The sequence below is a fragment of the Artemia franciscana genome, chromosome 13 (assembly GCF_032884065.1).
Source record: "Artemia franciscana chromosome 13, ASM3288406v1, whole genome shotgun sequence".
Classification (NCBI taxonomy): domain Eukaryota; kingdom Metazoa; phylum Arthropoda; class Branchiopoda; order Anostraca; family Artemiidae; genus Artemia; species Artemia franciscana.
This window is the reverse complement of record NC_088875.1, coordinates 7,194,071-7,213,123: the sequence shown is the minus strand read 5'-3', so window position 1 is coordinate 7,213,123 and position 19,053 is coordinate 7,194,071. Positions and strand designations below refer to the sequence as shown.

The 19,053-nt window shown below is 33.1% G+C and overlaps 1 protein-coding gene across 3 annotated transcripts in view; it reads right to left on the bottom strand.

Moving 5' to 3' along the window:
• The window catches only part of LOC136034464 (membrane-associated protein Hem-like), an 81,881-nt gene that overhangs the window by 37,983 nt on the left and 24,845 nt on the right, over positions 1–19,053 (bottom strand). For all 3 annotated transcript variants that reach the window (XM_065715650.1, XM_065715652.1, XM_065715651.1), the window contains one exon: positions 4,457–4,631. In XM_065715650.1, the coding sequence (XP_065571722.1) occupies positions 4,457–4,561 (105 nt within the window). In that variant the 5' untranslated portion in view covers positions 4,562–4,631. The remainder of the gene's footprint in view (positions 1–4,456; positions 4,632–19,053) is intronic.

Sequence of the window (19,053 nt, the reverse complement as noted above, 5' to 3'; positions counted from 1 at the left end):
TAAAATATCTTCAAATACACTTCTAAGTACACCTTTTCATAGTTTTACCCGCCCCCTCTCCTCATAGGAAATCGCCTCCCCTTTCTATGGCTGGAAATTACATCATATTTTCGCTGTGTATTGAATCCATTCAGAGCCAAGCTGTGTCTTCATATTCTGTTATGTTTCATCTAAATAGGCGGAAAAATCAAGGTGCCCCATCCAAACAAGACAGACATTAATTTCTCGTCAGTTTTAATATCGATTGGTCAACTTCACCAAAAAATTTTAGGTAAAGACATAGCTTGAAGAACTTGGTAGATTCCAAACTTTAGAAATTCAATTCACTGCCAATGGGATTCAAAATTGCCTCCACACATACATCATTTAGCTTTGTCAAAGGCAAAAATAAATTTTAATGGTATTATATAGGTATTACATAAATTTTAATGGTATTAATTAATGGTATTATATATAAATGGTATTTATAAAAAATAAATTTTAATGGTATGTCAAAGGCTAAATAGTATTTATTCAACAAATTTTGCCATACATAGCATCTAGAAAAGAAGGTATTTAAATTAGATTCAAAATCAAATGTTTTAGTTAAACTAAACAAAAGTGGGTTGAGCTAAGTCCTTATAGAGGAAAGGAAATATTGTCCAGGAAAAACAATCAAGCAGCATTAATACGTGTTAGCTGGGTATGTCTGACTGAAAACAAAATTGATGGTGCCCTTGACAAAAAGAAAAGAAAAAAGTATACTTAGATTCAGCTTTAGCTTTCTTTTCTTTCCTTTTTTTTGGGGGGGGGGGTCTACAGCTCAGCATCTAGCTACACCCTCTTTACCAAGATTTCATTTAAATAATCAACTTATAGAGTGTAAAGAAAATATTTATAAGTAAAATCTAACATGCATTCTGGGTGATGTCTATTCTTGGTACTCATCCTCCATTCTGGTAGATGAGTAAATTGATGCTAGGATTATACGATAGGTGTATTCAAGATCGTTTAAGGAATTGGAGTCAATATTAAGGAATAGGCTTAGACCTTAACATCTAATTCTATACTTGCATTTCTAGAATTATTTTTACCTTTTGCAGCTTTATTCGTAGGGTACATTAAATCCCGAAAACATGATAGTATACTTACTTCATAGACATGGTTCACATGGAAGGATAGGCAGAAAATACAAGAATTTGGACCTAGCAATTTTCACAGCCCCAGCCCTTTTCGCGAAATCATCTTAACCCGAACAAATTGGTTATGTCCAGTCCATCATGTTTATATTTAACTTAAATCAAACAGTTAAAAGCCTTTACAGAGTTCAACCACTTATGTTTGTGCACTAGCAATAAATTTGTAAACCAAATTTCTAAAAAACAATACTTTCAAAAGAAGGTAAGCCTATGTAACTTTCTAATCAGAAAAACAAGTAAGTTCCTGAAAAGGAAAGATGTGCTTCTAGATCATCCTAAAATTTAATCTTTTTGTCAGGTTTACCCTTCATATGCATGGTTCAAACCATTCAGAGCATAAGTTGAAGAGCTCTGTAAAAAGGGTACTTGTCTATTATATACCACATACATATCAAGTATGGCCTTAAATCCGGATCAAATATAGGGATCCATCCTAGTACTTGTCTATTATACAGCACACTCGAGAAGTAAAATTTAGTGGTTTTTTGATGGGTGTCGAGGTTGATTTTTATTCAAATGGATTCTGTTGTGCTCTTTTTTGGTGTCTTCTTCAATTAGGTTGTCTAAATTTGATGTATTAGAAAAGAGTTACTTATCGATTATTTAGCTGTCGGTGGGCAATTTTTTTTATTTCATTGTAAAAAATAGTGTTTTTGTTATGTTGTTCGGTGTTGAGATGGGATCTGAATAAAGGACTTGGCAACAGAAGAAATCGAAATTATGGTGGTCCTTCCTCTATTGTTCTACCGAATCGTAGGTCAGATGTACCTGAAGATATAAAACATATCAAAGAATTGTCCGAGTTGGATTAAATGGAAATTGTCATAAAAGAAATCATGTATGGCCTTAAATAAGGGTCAAATATAGGGATCCATCCTGGTACTTGTTTATTATAAACAGCACACTCGAGAAGTGAAATTTGGTTAATGCTAATGAAAAAGACACAATATGATTAAAATGAAATACTTTATTAGCAAAATTGTGGAAACTACAACTTGGAAATATTCTCCCAGAATACAGTGTTACACTTCCAAAAATGTTGCTTCTCGTAAGAGTACAAAGTCATGATATGTTAATTGACAGTGTTTTGTCTTTTTTTGGATAGTTTGGATAATGAAGTAAAAAATATAGAAAAATTTAGCGATTTTAAAGGAAAACCGAAAGAAAATTATTATGTAAGTATGAATTTTAGTTTTAATATGTTCTCTGAGGCCAACCTGATTCTTATACATAATAATGATAGATGGTAATAAGCTTACCTAAGCTATGGATGTCAGGTGATTGATTTTTTCAAACGATAAATTTGACAGGACCTGTGCCTGTCATCATCAGGTTAAATTCGGTTCCTGATGATGACAGGCACAGGTCCTGTCGAAAACATCGTTTGAAAAAATCATTCACCTGACGTCCATAGCTTAGGTAAGTTTATTACAATCTATCATCATTAATTTTAGTTTTGTTTGTTTTGAATGAAATTCGATTTAAATTAAGGGTGCTTGTGTATTATTCAGAACACACTCAATAAGTGAAGTTAGATTGGGTATCTTCTATCACTATGTGTTCCTTGTCGTAATGTTCCTTCTCATAAGAGTATAAAGTCATATTATGTCCACTGACGCACCGTTTTGTTGTGGGCAACAACCCCTTGTCCTGTAAAAATATAATTTCTTGTTCTTTGGTCCTCAGCAAATCCAAACCTCAATTTGATCATCCATGGTGAGACAGTATATTCTGCCACTAGTCAAAGCAAACTAACCGGTATCCTCAAGGATCGCGTTAATAATGAATGAACTAGGTAAAGAAACTAATGAATGAAACTAGTAAAGAAAAATGAACCAGGTAAACAAACGCGTTAATAATGAATTTTTCTTTGTCTTTGAGACGGTCAGCCGACACCGAAGCTCCCAATTTAAGAATTCACGAATGACGTTCACAATTTTGCTAATAAAGTATTTCATTTTCACATATTTTATTGTCACAAACTTCACTTCTCGAGCGTGTTCTATATAATAGACAAGTACCATAAAAAGTCCAAAAATAGATATTTTTAAATGCAACTCTTAGTAAAAACGAAATAGTAAAAAAAACCTTGCGAGAGCTGAATGGATAAAGTTCTGCTTCCTAAATCAAAGGGTTATAGGTTCGAATTCTCGTCTTGCAAGGGGACGAATATTCAAAAGTCAATTTGAATGAGCTGAAAAAGTGGTTTTTATAATATACTTTGCTTAGTAGTCAAGAAGCGTCGTTAATCTGATACAATACAAAATAGTAAAAAATTTAATTAAAAGCAATAAAGCAGCGTTTATTTTCATCTTTTCTATGACAAACACTAAAAGGAAGCGTTCACCGTTTTTCATGTCTCTCCATTTAAAATGAAAGCTAGTGTTGTCTTAAAATTATTCATTACGACACTTTTGACAAAAACAAACATAAAATCTTTGCTGACATATTTTTTGGACAATTTTAATCTCATCATGACTCCTCATTGCCAATTTGTAGCAGATGAAATTAAGAGTCATTTACAAAATAATTGAAAAAAAGAGAAACCTTTTTTCATCTTTTCTATGACAAACACTAAAAGGAAGCGTTCACCGCTTTTCATGTCCCTCCATTTGAAATTGAAAGCTAGTGTTGTCTTAAAATTATTCATTACGACACTTTTAACAAAAACAAACATAAAATTTTTGCTGTCATATTTTTAGGACAATTTTAATCTCATCATGACTCCTCATTGCCAATTTGTAGCAGATGAAATTAAGAGTCACTTACAAAATAATTGAAAAAAAGAGAAACCTTTTTTCATCTTTTCTATGACAAACACTAAAAGGAAGCGTTCACCGTTTTTCATGTCCCTCCATTTGAAATTGAAAGCTAGTGTTGTCTTAAAATTATTCATTACGATTCTTTTAACAAAAACAAACATAAAATCTTTGCTGTCATATTTTTAGGACAATTTTAATCTCATCATGACTCCTCATTGCCAATTTGTAGCAGATGAAATTAAGAGTCATTTACAAAATAATTGAAAAAAAGAGAAACCTTTTTTCATCTTTTCTATGACAAACACTAAAAGGAAGCGTTCACCGTTTTTCATGTCCCTCCATTTGAAATTGAATTCAAATTTGAAATTTTGAAATTGACACTTTTAACCAAAACAAACATAAAATCTCTGCTGTCATATTTTTTGGACAATTTTAATCTCATCATGACTCCTCATTGCAAATTTATAGCATATGAAATTAAGAGTCATTTACAAAATAATTGAAAAAAAGAGAAACCTTTTTAATGTTGTAAATTCTTGTGAGCATTCCAGTTCCTCTGTCATTTAATATGATAAGCTTCTCAGCAAGCTTTTGCTGACTGATAACCATAGGCCTTGCCATCCTATCAGCAACCAAGATTAGTGACACTTAGGCCTAAAAATCAATCCTCTTTTTCTTTAGATCTTCGATTCTGAAAAAAATCAAACAGTTAATATACATTACCATGAAATATATGTGATCAAGCCTGTAAATCTTAACAATACCTAACAACAACACAGAATCTAGGGCTCCAGCCAGGGTGTTCATTTCTAAATATAAGAATTTCTAGACTCCACTTAGAGCTTAAAAAAAGAAAAATCAGTCAGTACCTGGACAAACCTGCCTTTTTTGAAACTTTGAATCACGCCTCCTACCTATAGAAAGATGGAGTTAGCAACCAGCTACACCAATTTTTGAATCACTAAAAAGTTACTGTTTAACCCTTATATCAATGTTACTAAACAAGAGGATAAAATCAATAAAACTAAAATGAACAGTTTTTCAAAACAGTCCCAGCATCCTTACCTCAGCGAAGTTCAACCAGGACTGATAAATAAATTGTGATGAAACGAGGCAATTGATTGAAATGGAAGAAAATAATTTAAAAACACGATTTTAATGCCAGTCTAGCTTTTTTCCCTGCTGATCTTATAGGTCTATTTGTGACAAGTTCTATGTTAATATCTATTGGTTTTTTATAATATTTCGTAAGGTCATTTTTAATTAAATTTGTGTATAGAACATTCAGTGAATATTCTCCTAAATCCCTATTTAAGGAGGCATTATTAATCTTAAGTCTGATTTCAATTGCTTCTCGAACTACTTGCTTTATGCCTAGATCATTGCTAATAATGGCGGATTCTTCAAAAAGTAGTTTGTGGCTAGGATTTTCGAAAACATGGCTGCTTAAAGCAGAATCAAGAGAAACAAAAGTAATATTAGAATTCAGAGCTTTGGTGATATCATCTATATGTTGTTGTAGGCGTTTCCTCATCAACGCCCCGCTCTTTACGCTAAAGTTTGTTATTGTTTTAAAAAGTAGAGTTAAGAGAAAGAGTCAAACTTTTAGCGTAAAGAGGGGGGCGTTGATGAGGAAGCAGCCCCTTTCATATACGAAGCAATTTCTGTTTGTTTTAAGTTTTAATGTCGCTCCTTACTTTCCGTTAAAAAAAACTTGTTTTTTTTTTTATTTAATATATCAAAGGATCGACTTATTATGGTTATTACAAATATTTTAAGATTCATTCAGATTAATGTTACCCATCAAAACTACGCGCCTGAGAATATTTTTCTGATTTTCAAAAAAGGAGGAAACACCTTCTAAGAGTCGAGGAATCTTAATAAAAACCACATTATGAGTTTCAGTGTATCGGAAAACCTCTTGTAGAGGTTTTAATCTCCCAACAAAGCTGATGGGAGGGGTTATTGCCAGCCCATCAGTTTTGACTTTTAAAATTGCGCAAGAACTTTTAATTAGCCATCGAATGAGCCAGGGAGTCCCCTTCAAAGTTTATACGACCATATCTTATGATATTGTATGATAGGATGATTTAAAGAGGTGAGTAAAACATTCAGTTTTCCTTCTAATGAACATTTGGTATTATCCAAGGAGAGTATGTGGGTAGTAATCATCCGAAAGGATGGTTCCGCAGGGAAGGGCATTTTCCATGGGATATTTGTTACTTGCTCGTAAAATAGAACCCAACTAAGATGTGAAGTTAATCCTAATGGCGTAAATATTTTGATAACCATAATCGCCAAAATATTATGATAATATAGTACTTTAGAAACAAAAATATGGAAACTACAACAAAGAAAAATGGAAAGCTGCCTCTTATTATATTAAATACCTAATCTAATTTAACCTAGCCCCTAACCATACCTAAACATTAAATAATTAATTAAAATATATTTACATCGTTGTTTTTCACTCTCAAAATAAGCAAATCACAACCAATTCCAGAGAGTCAAACCAGTTTTTGCCAGATCTTAGCATAATTCTTGAATATGTTCTGTTTAACAGAAAAGAACCAAATATTTTCCACAGGGGCGTGGGGGGCAAGGATAAACGTCAATTCTTAGAAAACGCCTTATTGAAGGACTTCAGTCAATACAAGCTTGCGATAATAACAAGGATTAATGGAAATTTTTCTATTTGGCTTTACTTTAATTAATTCTTTGCAAAAACCTCGTTTATTTTGGTAAAAACTTGATGATAAACTTATGGTTTTGGTTGTACAATAAACTGCAGTCAATAAACTGATATTTCAAATGTATATGTTATAATTGATTACAAAAATCAGTATTTCAATAAATCCTATAATCATGTACCTCGGGATGGTATAGTGGATACGTCTCTGCCGCTAGTATGACGGCGTTCAGGTTCGTTCCCTGCTGTCGCGAGGAAGAAATTTCTATCCATTGTTGATGACTGCAATTTTTTGTTTTATTTTTGCAACAAATTTTCTTAAACTTAGAAAGAGCAATTTTAAGTAACAATCATACGATATTGGTAGGAACGTACTCGAGCAAGAATTGAGTCATTTCTTCTTTGAAAATTTCTAAACTTGCAGCCAAACATTTTCCCCCATAAGATAAGAAATAAAAGGAAACCTCATAAGTGACCATGACTAAAAGAAACAGAGTCTTAATAACAATGAACATATCAAAGAATCAAATATTGATGATTATGTAATATATAAATATAAATATATATATATATATATATATATATATATATATATATATATATATATATATATATATATATATATATATATATATATATATATATATTCATATATTCAGCGTATCCAACAACCCTGTTGTAGAACTCTGAAGCTCCCATCTGCAAAAATGCAGAATTTTGTAATTTTTGTCAAAAGAAAGATCACAGATGCGTGTTTAATTGTTTTTTTTCCCTTTTTTTTTGTTTCCCATGGGGTGATTGGATCAAACCAATAGTCCTAGAATATCGGGAAAGAGGAATTTGAACGAAATTTGATCGCATTTGAACGATAATTAAAGGTTATAGGGCCCAAAGAAATTGGAAGGCAGCTAGCTCCCCCTCCCATTTACCTCAAAGTTGTCCTATCAAAATTTGAAGACAGTTTTTTGTTCAAATTAGTTGAAAGGCCAATAACTTTGCCATACGAAACAACATGACCCCCACAACTTCTGGGCAAAGGTCTTTCAACTATAGTATTCATCCACTGTTTACACATAGTGTTATTGAAAAGTGTGTACATTTTTTTTTGGGGGGGGAGGGTACGGTGAAATTTCAGCTGGGGGATTTTCCACACGGAAAACTTTTCACAGGGAGGAAAATTTTCTGGGGACAGGGGCGGATCCAGGATTTTCTTTAGGGGAGAGAGGGGCATAATAGGCTATTTCAATAAACTTGCGAACAAAGAAATACCTGCAATATAAAGGAAACCTTGACAATTATATGTCGTAGGTAGGTAGTCGAATTGGTCGCAAATTTAATCTAAAATCTGGTGAGGGTTAAAGTTCTAATAAATCTGTTGAAATTAAAATGGTATAAAAATATTAATACAAAAACAGTAAGTTATAAAAGCCGTCCCGAGATAAACAAAAAGAAGCTGTTCGCCATCTATAAAAAAAAAAAACAATTAATATTTTCTGCATAATTTTTTGCCTTTTGCACTTCTGACCGCTATAGTGAGTGAGCTAAACTTTTTATCAAACAGTTCGTGGTAACGAACTGTAGTAAGGAGCGACCCGGCTCAATAGTAAACGAATCTCTAAAAAACGGAATTTTGATACTAATAGATACATCAAAGAATCAAATTTTTATGCTGATTTAAAAATTTGTGTTTCATCAAATTTAATCTTAATTATCAAAAGTTATGAGCCTGAGAAAAATTTGCCTTATTTTGAAAAATAGGGGGAAACACCCCCTAAAAATCGTAGAATCTTAACGAAAATCACACCATCGCATTCAGCGTATCAGAGAACCTTACCGTAGAAGTTTCAAACTCATATCTGTAGAATTTTGTAATTTTTACCAGCAGACCGATCACGTGTGCGTGTTTTTTTTTTCTTTTCTTCTTCCAAGGGGTGATCGTATCGACCCAGTGGTCCTAGGATGTCGCAAAAGGACTCATTTTAACTAAAATTGAAAGTTCTAGTGCCCTTTTTAAAAGACCAAAAAATTAGAGGGTACCTAGGACCCCTCCCGCGCTCATATTTTTCCCAAAGTCACCCGATCAAAATTTTGAGATAGCCATTTTGTTCAACATAGTCACCATCTATGAAAAAAACAATTAATATTTTCTGCATAATTTTTTGCCTTTGCACTTCTGACCGCTATAGCGAGTGAGCTAAACTTTTTATCAAACAGTTCGTGGTAACGAACTGTAGTAAGGAGCGACCCGGCTCAATAATAAACGAACTTTATAAATTTTTATGCTGATTTAAAAATTTTGTGTTTCATCAAATTTGATCTTAATTACCAAAAGTTATGAGCCTGAGAAAAATTTGCCTTATTTTGGAAAATAGGGGGAAACACCCCCTAAAAATCATAGAATCTTAACGAAAATCACACCATCGCATTCAGCGTATCAGAGAACCTTACCGTAGAAGTTTCAAACTCATATCTGTAGAATTTTGTAATTTTTACCAGCAGACCGATCACGGGTGCGTGTTTTTTTTTCTTTTCTTCTTCCCAGGGGTGATCGTATCGACCCAGTGGTCCTAGGATGTCGCAAAAGGACTCATTTTAACGAAAATTGAAAGTTCTAGTGCCCTTTTTAAAAGACCAAAAATTAGAGGGTACCTAGGACCCCTCCCGCGCTCATATTTTTCCCAAAGTCACCCGATCAAAATTTTAAGATAGCCATTTTGTTCAAAATAGTCGAAAAACCTAATGAATATGTATTCGGGGACGGCTTACTTTCACGCAGTCCCCGGGGCAGGGGCTAATAGTTACAAACTTTGACAAGTGTTTACATGCAGTAATGGTTATTGGGAAGTGTTCAGATATTTTCAGGGGGATCTTTTCTTTGTTTGGGAGGAGGGGAGGGGTTTGAGGGGAGGGGATTACGTGGGAGGATCTTTCCATGGAGGAATTTGTCTTGGGAGAAGAGAATTTCCATGAAGGGGTGCAGGATTTTCTAGCATTGTTTAAAACAAGAAGAATGAAAAAATAAATATGAAAATGTTTTTTCGACTGAAAGTAAGGACCAGCATTGAAACTTGAAACGAACAGAAATTATTACGCATGTGAGGGGTTCATCTCCTCCTAAATACTTCACTCTTTACGCTTAAGTAATTTAGTAATTCCGTCTAATTATGTAAAGAGCGAGGTATTCAAGAGGGTGCAAACCCTCTCATATACGTAATAAAAACATACGAATATAGAAGTTCGTTAATTCGTAAGTTACGTATACTCTTTACTACTAAAAACGTTCGTAAAAAATTAGAAGTTCTAGTTGCCTTTTTAAGTAAGCGAAAGATTGGAGGGCAACTAGGCCTCCACCCCCACCCTTTTTTTCTCAAAATCGTCAGATCAAAACTATGAGAAAGGCAGTGAGCCAAAAAAACAAACAAATTAATATGCAAATTAAATTTTAATTTTTCATGTGCGGAGAGCCAAAATCAAAACATGCATTAATTCAAAAACGTTCAGAAATTAAATAAAAAAAACAAGTTTTTTCAAACTAAAAGTAAGGAGCGACATTATAACTTAAAACGAACAGAAAATACCCCGTCTATGAAAGGGGCTGTTCCGTCCTCAACGGCCCGCTCTTTAAGCTAAAGTTATTTACTGTTTTAAAAAGTAGAGTGCAGAGAAAAGTATATATATATATATATATATATATATATATATATATATATATATATATATATATATATATATATATATATATATATATATATATATATACTTATATTTATATATATATATAATGCTGAATATTATATATTTTGTATTAACATAAGTGGTGAAACAGAAAGCATAGAACATTTTCCAATTTTGCCATTAATTAGGTTCACATTTTTACTTGATGATACGTTTCTAAAGGCATCATTAGTGGAATAATATCAATGCAAAACTTATTATCAAGTGCAATGTATCCCAGTTTTTCTCTTTTTCCTATGTTAAAAACGAGCGTGGATTAATTTAAAAAGGTATCTGCACAAATTAAAGAGGAAAAATTTTACACTTCAAAAGAGCAACATTTTTAAAGCACTTAGTAAATTACACTTTTTTCCAAATTCTTAGGGGGGGGGGGGGGCAAGTGTCCCCTTTCACCACAGATGGAAACATACATCTAGAATTTTGGCTTAACAAAGTAAATAAACAAATTTTTAGTGAGCATGAATGACTAAATTACGATTGCTGAGTGTACAGATTTTTTATTTTTGAACCTAACTACTTTTATATTTGCTGAGAAATTATTACTTCCCTGTTGAATGTACAGGAATTTTGGTACTTGAATATTTTTTCTAAAATTTTAATAATAACGAAATAGAAATGGAAGGTATGTTTTCTATACCTTTATTACGTAGAAACAGATACACCAATGGGGGCGTGGGTTATTTCCCGCCTAGAATTTTGATAATACGTTTTTCGTAACTCTGTTTTAAAAGACATAACAAATTATCCTTCTCGATTTCGGAAATGCTCTTATTTTGTATCTACATTAAAAATATAAAAAATCTCTGCCCCTTCCATTTTTGTGTTTTGGTGCCATTGTTCTGCTTAAAATGAGATATCCTTTTTCCAAGGAGACGATATCATACTCAGCAATGATTACATCCTGGATGTTCTTATGGACTTTCCCAGGATTTCTTATATTTCCATGTAATTTGCCTCTTTCACATGTGATTTTAAATATATAAGTTTCATCAAGTTTAATCTTACCCATCAAAAGTTACGAGCCTGAGAAAATTTGCTTTATTTTAGAAAATAGGGGGAAACACCCCCTAAAAGTCATAGAATCTTAACAAAATCACACCATCAGATTCAGCGTATCAGAGAACCCTGGTAAAGAAGTTTCAAGCTCCTATCTACAAAAACGTGGAATTTTGTATTTTTTGCCAGAAGGCAGATCACGGATGCGTGTTTATTTGTTTGTTTGTTTTTTTTTTGTTTCTTTTTTTCCATGGGGGATCGTATCGAATCAGTCGTCCTAGAATGTTGCGAGAGGGCTCATTCTAACGGAAATGAAAAGTTCTAGTGCCCTTTTAAGTGACCAAAAAAATTGGAAGGCACCTAGGCCCCCTCCCACGCTAATTATTTTCCCGAAGTCACCGAATCAAAATTCTGAGATAGCCATTTTATTTAGCGTAGTCGAAAAACCTTATAACTATGTCTTTGGGGACCACTTACTCCCTCAGAGTCCCCGTGGGAGGGGCTACAAGTTACACACTTTGATCAGTGCTTAAGATAAGATTTATTCATCACGAAACACACTTACATATAGTAATGGTTATTGGGAGGTGTACAGACGTTTTCAGGGGGATTTTTTGGTTGGGGGAGGGGTTTAGAAGAGGGGGATATGTTGGGGGAACTTTCCATCGAGGAATTTGTCAGGCGGGAAGAAAATTTCCATGAAGGGAGCGCAGGATTTTCTAGCATTAATTAAAAAAAAAAAAAAACAACGAAAAAGTAAATATGAAAAAGTTTTTTTCCACTGGAAGTAAGGAGAAGCATTAAAACTTAAAACGAACAGAAACTATTACGCATATGAAGGGCTCACCTCCTCCTAATAATTTGCTCTTTACGCTGAAGTATTTTTAGTAATTTCAACTATTTATTCTACGGCTTTTGTGATTCAGGGGTCATTCTCAATGAATTGGGATCAAAATTTAAGCTTTAGTGTAAAGAGGAAGGTACTGACGAGGGGGTGAACCCCCTCATATATGTAATAAAAACATGAGAATATAAAAGTGCCTTACGTAAGCTAATTTATAAGCTACGTATATCTTTTACTAATAAAAACATTCGTAAAAAAGTTCTAGTTGCCTTTTTAAGTAACCAACTAATCGGAGGGCAACTATGCTTCCTCCCCCACTCCTTTTTTCTCAAAATCATTTTATCAAAACTATGAGAAAGCCATTTAGCAAAAAAAATAATAAATATACAAATTTCGTATTAATTATTCCTCTGCGGAGTGCCAAAATCAAAACATGCATTGATTCAAAAACGTTCAGAAATTAAATAAAAAAAAGAAGTTTTTTTTACTGAAAGTAAGGAGCGACACTAAAACTTAAAACGAACAGAAATTACTTCATATATGAAAGGGGAATTCGTATATTCGTATATAAACGTCCCGCTCTTTACGCTAAAGTTTTATGCTGTTTTAAAAAGTAGAGTTGAGAGATAGAGTGAAACTTTAGCGTAAAGAGCGGGGCGTTGATGAGGAATCAGCCCCTTTCATATACGAAGTAATTTCTGTTCATTTTTATATATTCCTTGGCCTATATATGTGATAATAAGAAGGAAGGGTATTTTTACAAGTAAATTGATTATCATATTTAGGATAAACAATGCATCAACTAAAGGATTAAGAAGAAAGGAGTTAGCGTATAAAAAAAACTCTATTGCTGGTAATCTGTTTGTTGAATACATGGGGCATAATAGTTTTGTATCAATTAATTGACATACCAGTCCCCTCTCTATTAGATTTGATAGCCACAAACAGCCCAAGTTTGTTATAGAACACCGAAAACCTTCTTCCTATTGGTGTCAGTACCCATCTCTGTAACTGCTATGATCTGCTGTCAACGAGGGTCAACGAGTTGCTACAGGCTGTAGCATAGGGCCAAGTGACTGTAAAGGGTGATATTGACTTAGCCTTGCAAAATCTTAAGGATAATCTACAGTAAGCTGAGAAGATATGCAATTCAAGTTTATCTGTGTAGATGCCTCAAAAGTGCAAATGTATATGTGTCACTGGCAGCAATCTGAAAATCCCTCATCTAAATTGACCTGTCAAAAGGGCCATAAACCATAAGTCTTTCTCAATGTATAAAAAGTGCAAATGTATATATGCCACTGGCAGCAATCTGAAAATCCCTCATCTAAATTGACCTGTCAAAAGGGCCATAAACCATAAGTCTTTCTCAATGTATAAAAAGTGCAATTGTATATATGCCACTGGCAGCAATCTGAAAATCCCTCATCTAAATTGACCTGTCAAAAGGGCCATAAACCATAAGTCTTTCTCAATGTATAAAAAGTGCAAATGTATATATGTCACTGGCAGCAATCTGAAAACGCACGAAATAACCTGAGGCAGCTGACTAAATACCTCTTAACAAATTATGAAAACAATTTGGCATCTAACAGCACAGACAACCCAACAAGGTTCTTGAGATATGTGTCTATCAAAAATAAGAAATAGACAGACTATACAATTTCTGATCAACCAAAAATCAGAAGACCTAAAGGGCACTACAAGTTTGTTGAGCAGCACATTAACATCTAATTTCTCCTTGGACCCTTTCATAGTCACTATGCCCTGTTCCTAAGCCAGCTGAGCACCAAATACCAAAAATTTACATTAACATAGGCAAGACTAAGAGAAGGATAAACAAACTAGACCCCGACAAAGCTAGGGATCCAGATGGCATGCATCCCACGCTCCTTAAAGAACTTTCTGATATGGTAGCAGCCATTCTTTTGACTATTCCAGATGTACCTCAAAACCAAGAGCCTCTCAGCAGACTAGCAAACAACAATAATAACTCCAATATTTGAGAAAGGAAAAAAAACTCAGCCAAAGACAGTGGCATCATTGAGGGGAAGAGGCAGTCCCCCCACCAATAACTTGGAAAAAAACTATCATTTAATAAGCATTAAAACTTTTTAAAAGCTTGTTTTAAGTGTTAAATTTGTTCTTTACTTTGAACACATAATTTTTAATTTTTTAAATTAATCCACGCTTATTTTAACATAAGGAAAACGAAAAAAAAGGGGTCCATTACACTTCATATTAGGTTCCACACTAATATTTTTCCGAATATACTGCCATTGAAACATTATCATTAAGTAAAAATGTGGGCATAGATAATTGAAAAATGTTCTATAATTCCTGTTTTGCCACATTTGCTCAGGTCAATTATTTTCCCTGGTATTTAAGGCGCTGTTACTTCCTAAGATCTATCAGTTCAAGATTAGATTCTCTTGGTTCAAAATTATCAAAAGTAGAAAAGAATACACCATATACATACGCAAATAGGACAGAAATGGATTCACTGAAGAATAAGAAGGTAGAAATAAAGTTAATGTACTGAATGAAAAAGAAACCATTGAAAAATAAAATAAGACTTAGTGCTTTTTATAATGATATCCGTACTATAACTAGATAGGTCAAATCAGTTGTAGTTTGGTCATAGAATATGGTTCAGAGTTTTATTCACCAATTCATACAGATTGGAAATACAATGCTCTTATTCCCCTCGAAAGACTCTATGGCCAGGGATACAAAGGGGGTAAAAAAAAGAATATAAGCAACAACAAAAAAAGAGAACAATAGCCAAACAGTAGGCTATATAAGATTTAAAAAAAAAAAAAAAACATACATGAGGCCTTGGAGTCAAAGCACAAAGATGACCACCATAAACCAGGAAATAAACACTCAGAGGACATCAACTCCACAGAGGAAAAGGAAAAATAAATAATAAAATATATAAATAAAAACAAAATGCTGTTCTGTTTGATTCTTAACTAAATGGTCCTTTAGAATCCTTTTAAAATTTTAAAAATTTTTTAAAATCTGCAAGGTAAAGCCAACCTGTTTGAGAATCAAATTAAACTTTAAACAGGAGTCAAATTACTAATTTCCTTTACAATACTATTTTTTCATTGTACCCATAAAATACTTACCTTTTGATAATGTTTTTGAGCATTTTCAGTAACTTTTTTTCTATATCTCTTATAAGACATTGTCATCAGTATTTTTTCTCAAAATTATGAGAAAAACTTATGGTTTATGGCCGTTTTGACAGGTCAATTTAGATGAGGGATTGTTTGAGGCATCTACACAGACAAACTTGAATTGCATATCTTCTCAGCTTATCTACTTGAATATCTACTGACTCCAATAGGAGGTAGGTACTCTCTGTCTGGGCTGTTTGTGGCTATCAAATCTAATAGAGAGGGGACTGGTAGGTCAATTAATTGATACAAAACTATTATGCCCCAAGTATTCAACAAACATATTACCAGCAATAGAGTTTTTTTTTATACAGTAATTCCTTTCTTCTTAATCTTTTAGTTGATACCTTTCTTATGCTAAATATGATAATCAATTTACTTGCAAAATACCCTTCCTCCTGATTATCCCATATATAGGCCAAGGAATATATAAAAACTAAAAGAAAACACCAAGAAATGAACTTCTTAGCTTATAATATGCAGAACGTCTTTACTAATCAGATTATTATGCTCCTTTCATTAGACTATTTTACACTTTTTAAAGTCATACACATATAATAATTTGGTAAATTAGATGCTCAATCAAACATGAACATAATGTTCATTCCTAAATATGAGAGTTTCTAGACTCCACTTAGAGCTTAAAAACAGAAAAATCAGCCAGGACCTGGACAAACCTGCCTTTTTTGAAACTTTGAATCACGCCTCCTACCTATAGAAAGATGGAGTTAGCAACCAGGTACACCAATTTTTGAATCACTAAAAAGTTACTGTTTAACCCTTATATCAATGCTACAAAACAAGAGATAACAAGAGAATAAAATCAATAAAACTAAAATGAACAGTTTTTCAAAACAGTCCCAGCATCCAACCAGTTCAACCATTATGATGAAACGAGGCAATTGATTGAATGAAAGAAAATAATTTAAAAACACGATTTTAATGCCAGTCTAGCTTTTTTCCCTGCTGATCTTATAGGTCTATTTGTGATAGGTTCTATGTTAATATCTATAGGTTTTTTATAATATTTCGTAAGGTCATTTTTAATTAAATTTGTGTATAGAACATTCAGTGAATATTCTCCTAAATCCCTATTTAAGGAGGCATTATTAATCTTAAGTCTGATTTCAATTGCTTCTCGAACTACTTGCTTTATGCCTAGATCATTGCTAATAATGGCGGATTCTTCAAAAAGTAGTTTGTGGCTAGGATTTTCGAAAACATGGCTGCTTAAAGTAGAATCAAGAGAAACAGAAGTAACATTAGAATTCAGAGCTTTGGTGATATCATCTATATGTTGTTGTAGGCTTTCCTCATCAACGCCCCGCTCTTTACGCTAAAGTTTGTTATTGTTTTAAAAAGTAGAGTAAAGAGAAAGAGTCAAACTTTTAGCGTAAAGAGCGGGGCGTTGATGAGGAAGCAGCCCCTTTCATATACGAAGTAATTTCTGTTTGTTTTAAGTTTTAATGTCGCTCCTTACTTTCCGTTAAAAAAAACTTGTTTTTTTATTTAATATATCAAAGGATCGACTTATTATGGTTATTACAAATATTTTAAGATTCATTAAGCTTAATGAAAAACCACATTATGAGTTTCAGCGTATCGGAAAACCCTCTTGTAGAGGTTTTAATCTCCCAACAAAGCTGATGGAAGGGGTTGTTGCCAGCCCATCAGTTTTGACTTTTAAAATTGCACAAGAACTTTTATTTAGCCATCGAATGAGCCAGGGAGTCCCCTTCAAAGTTTATACGACCATATCTTTTATATGAAGTACCTCTGGGAAAAAATAAATAAAAAATATTATCACATTGGCTCGTTACTATAGACAATTCTATAGGATGGTAGGATGATATTGTATGATAGGATGATTTAAAGAGGTGAGTAAAACATTCAGTTTTCCTTCTAATGAACATTTGGTATTATCCAAGGAGAGTATGTGGGTAGTAATCAACCGAAAAGATGGTTCCGCAGGGAAGGGCATTTTCCATGGGATATTTGTTACTTGCTCGTAAAATAGAACCCAACTAAGATGTGAAGTTAAGATAATCCTAATGGCGCAAATATTTTGATAACCATAATCGCCAAAATATTATGATAATATAGAACTTTAGAAACAAAAATATGGAAACTACAACAAAGAAAAATGGAAAGCTGCCTCTTATTATATTAAATACCTAACCTAATTTAACCTAGCCCCTAACCATACCTAAACATTAAATATCTAATTGAAATATATTTACATCGTTGTTTTTCACTCTTAAAATAAGCAAATCACAACCAATTCCAGAGAGTCAAACCAGTTTTTGTCAGATCTTAGTATAATTCTTGAATATGTTCTGTTTAACAGACAAGAACCAAATATTTTCCACAGGGGTATTTTCCAAGGGCGTGGGGGGCACGGATAAACGTCAATTCTTAGAAAACGCCTTATTGAAGGACTTCAGTCAATACAAGCTTGCGATAATAACAAGGGTTAATGGAAATTTTTCTATTTGGCTTTACTTTAATTAATTCTTTGCATAAACCTCGTTTATTTTGGTAAAAACTTGATGATAAACTTATGGTTTTGGATGTAAAATAAACTGCAGTCAATAAATTGATATTTCAAATGACATCAGCTGTTATAATTGATTACAAAAATCAGTATTTGAATAAATCCTATAATCATGTACCTCGGGATAGTATAGTGGATACGTCTCTGTCGCTGTTCAGTATGACGGCGTTCAGGTTCGTTCCCTGCTGTCGCGAGGAAATTTCTATCCATCGTTGATGACTGCAATTTTTTGTTTTATTTTTGCAACAAATTTTCTTAAACTTAGAAAGAGCAATTTTAAGTAACAATCATACGATATTGTTAGGAACGTACTCGAGCAAGAATTGAGTCATTTCTTCTTTGAAAATTTCTAAACTTGCAGCCAAACATTTTCCCCCATAAGATAAGAAATAAAAGGAAACCTCATAAGTGACCATGACTAAAAGAAACAGAGTCTTAATAACAATGAACATATCAAAGAATCAAATATTGATGATTATGTAATATATAAATATATATATATATATATATATATATATATATATATATATATATATATATATATATCATCAAGTTTAATGTGACCCATCAAAAATTACCTGCCTGAGAAAAATTTCCCTGATTTTCGTTAGGGGGGGGGGACACCCTCTAAAAATCCATGGATCTTAATGGAAATCATATCATATGATTCAGCGTATCCAACAACCCTGTTGTAGAACTCTGAAGCTCCCATCTGCAAAAATGCAGAATTTTGTAATTTTTGTCAAAAGAAAGATCACAGATGCGTGTTTATTTGTTTTTTTTTTCTCTTTTTTTTGTTTCCCATGGGGTGATTGGATCAAACCAATAGTCCTAGAATATCGGGAAAGAGGAATTTGAACGAAATTTGATCGCATTTGAACGATAATTAAAGATTATAGGGCCCAAAGAAATTGGAAGGCAGCTAGCTCCCCCTCCCTTTTACCTCAAAGTTGTCCTATCAAAATTTGAAGACAGTTTTTTGTTCAAATTAGTTGAAAGGCCAATAACTTTGCCATACGAAACAACATGACCCCCGCAACTTCTGGGCAAAGGTCTTTCAACTATAGTATTCATCCACTGTTTACACATAGTGTTATTGAAAAGTGTATA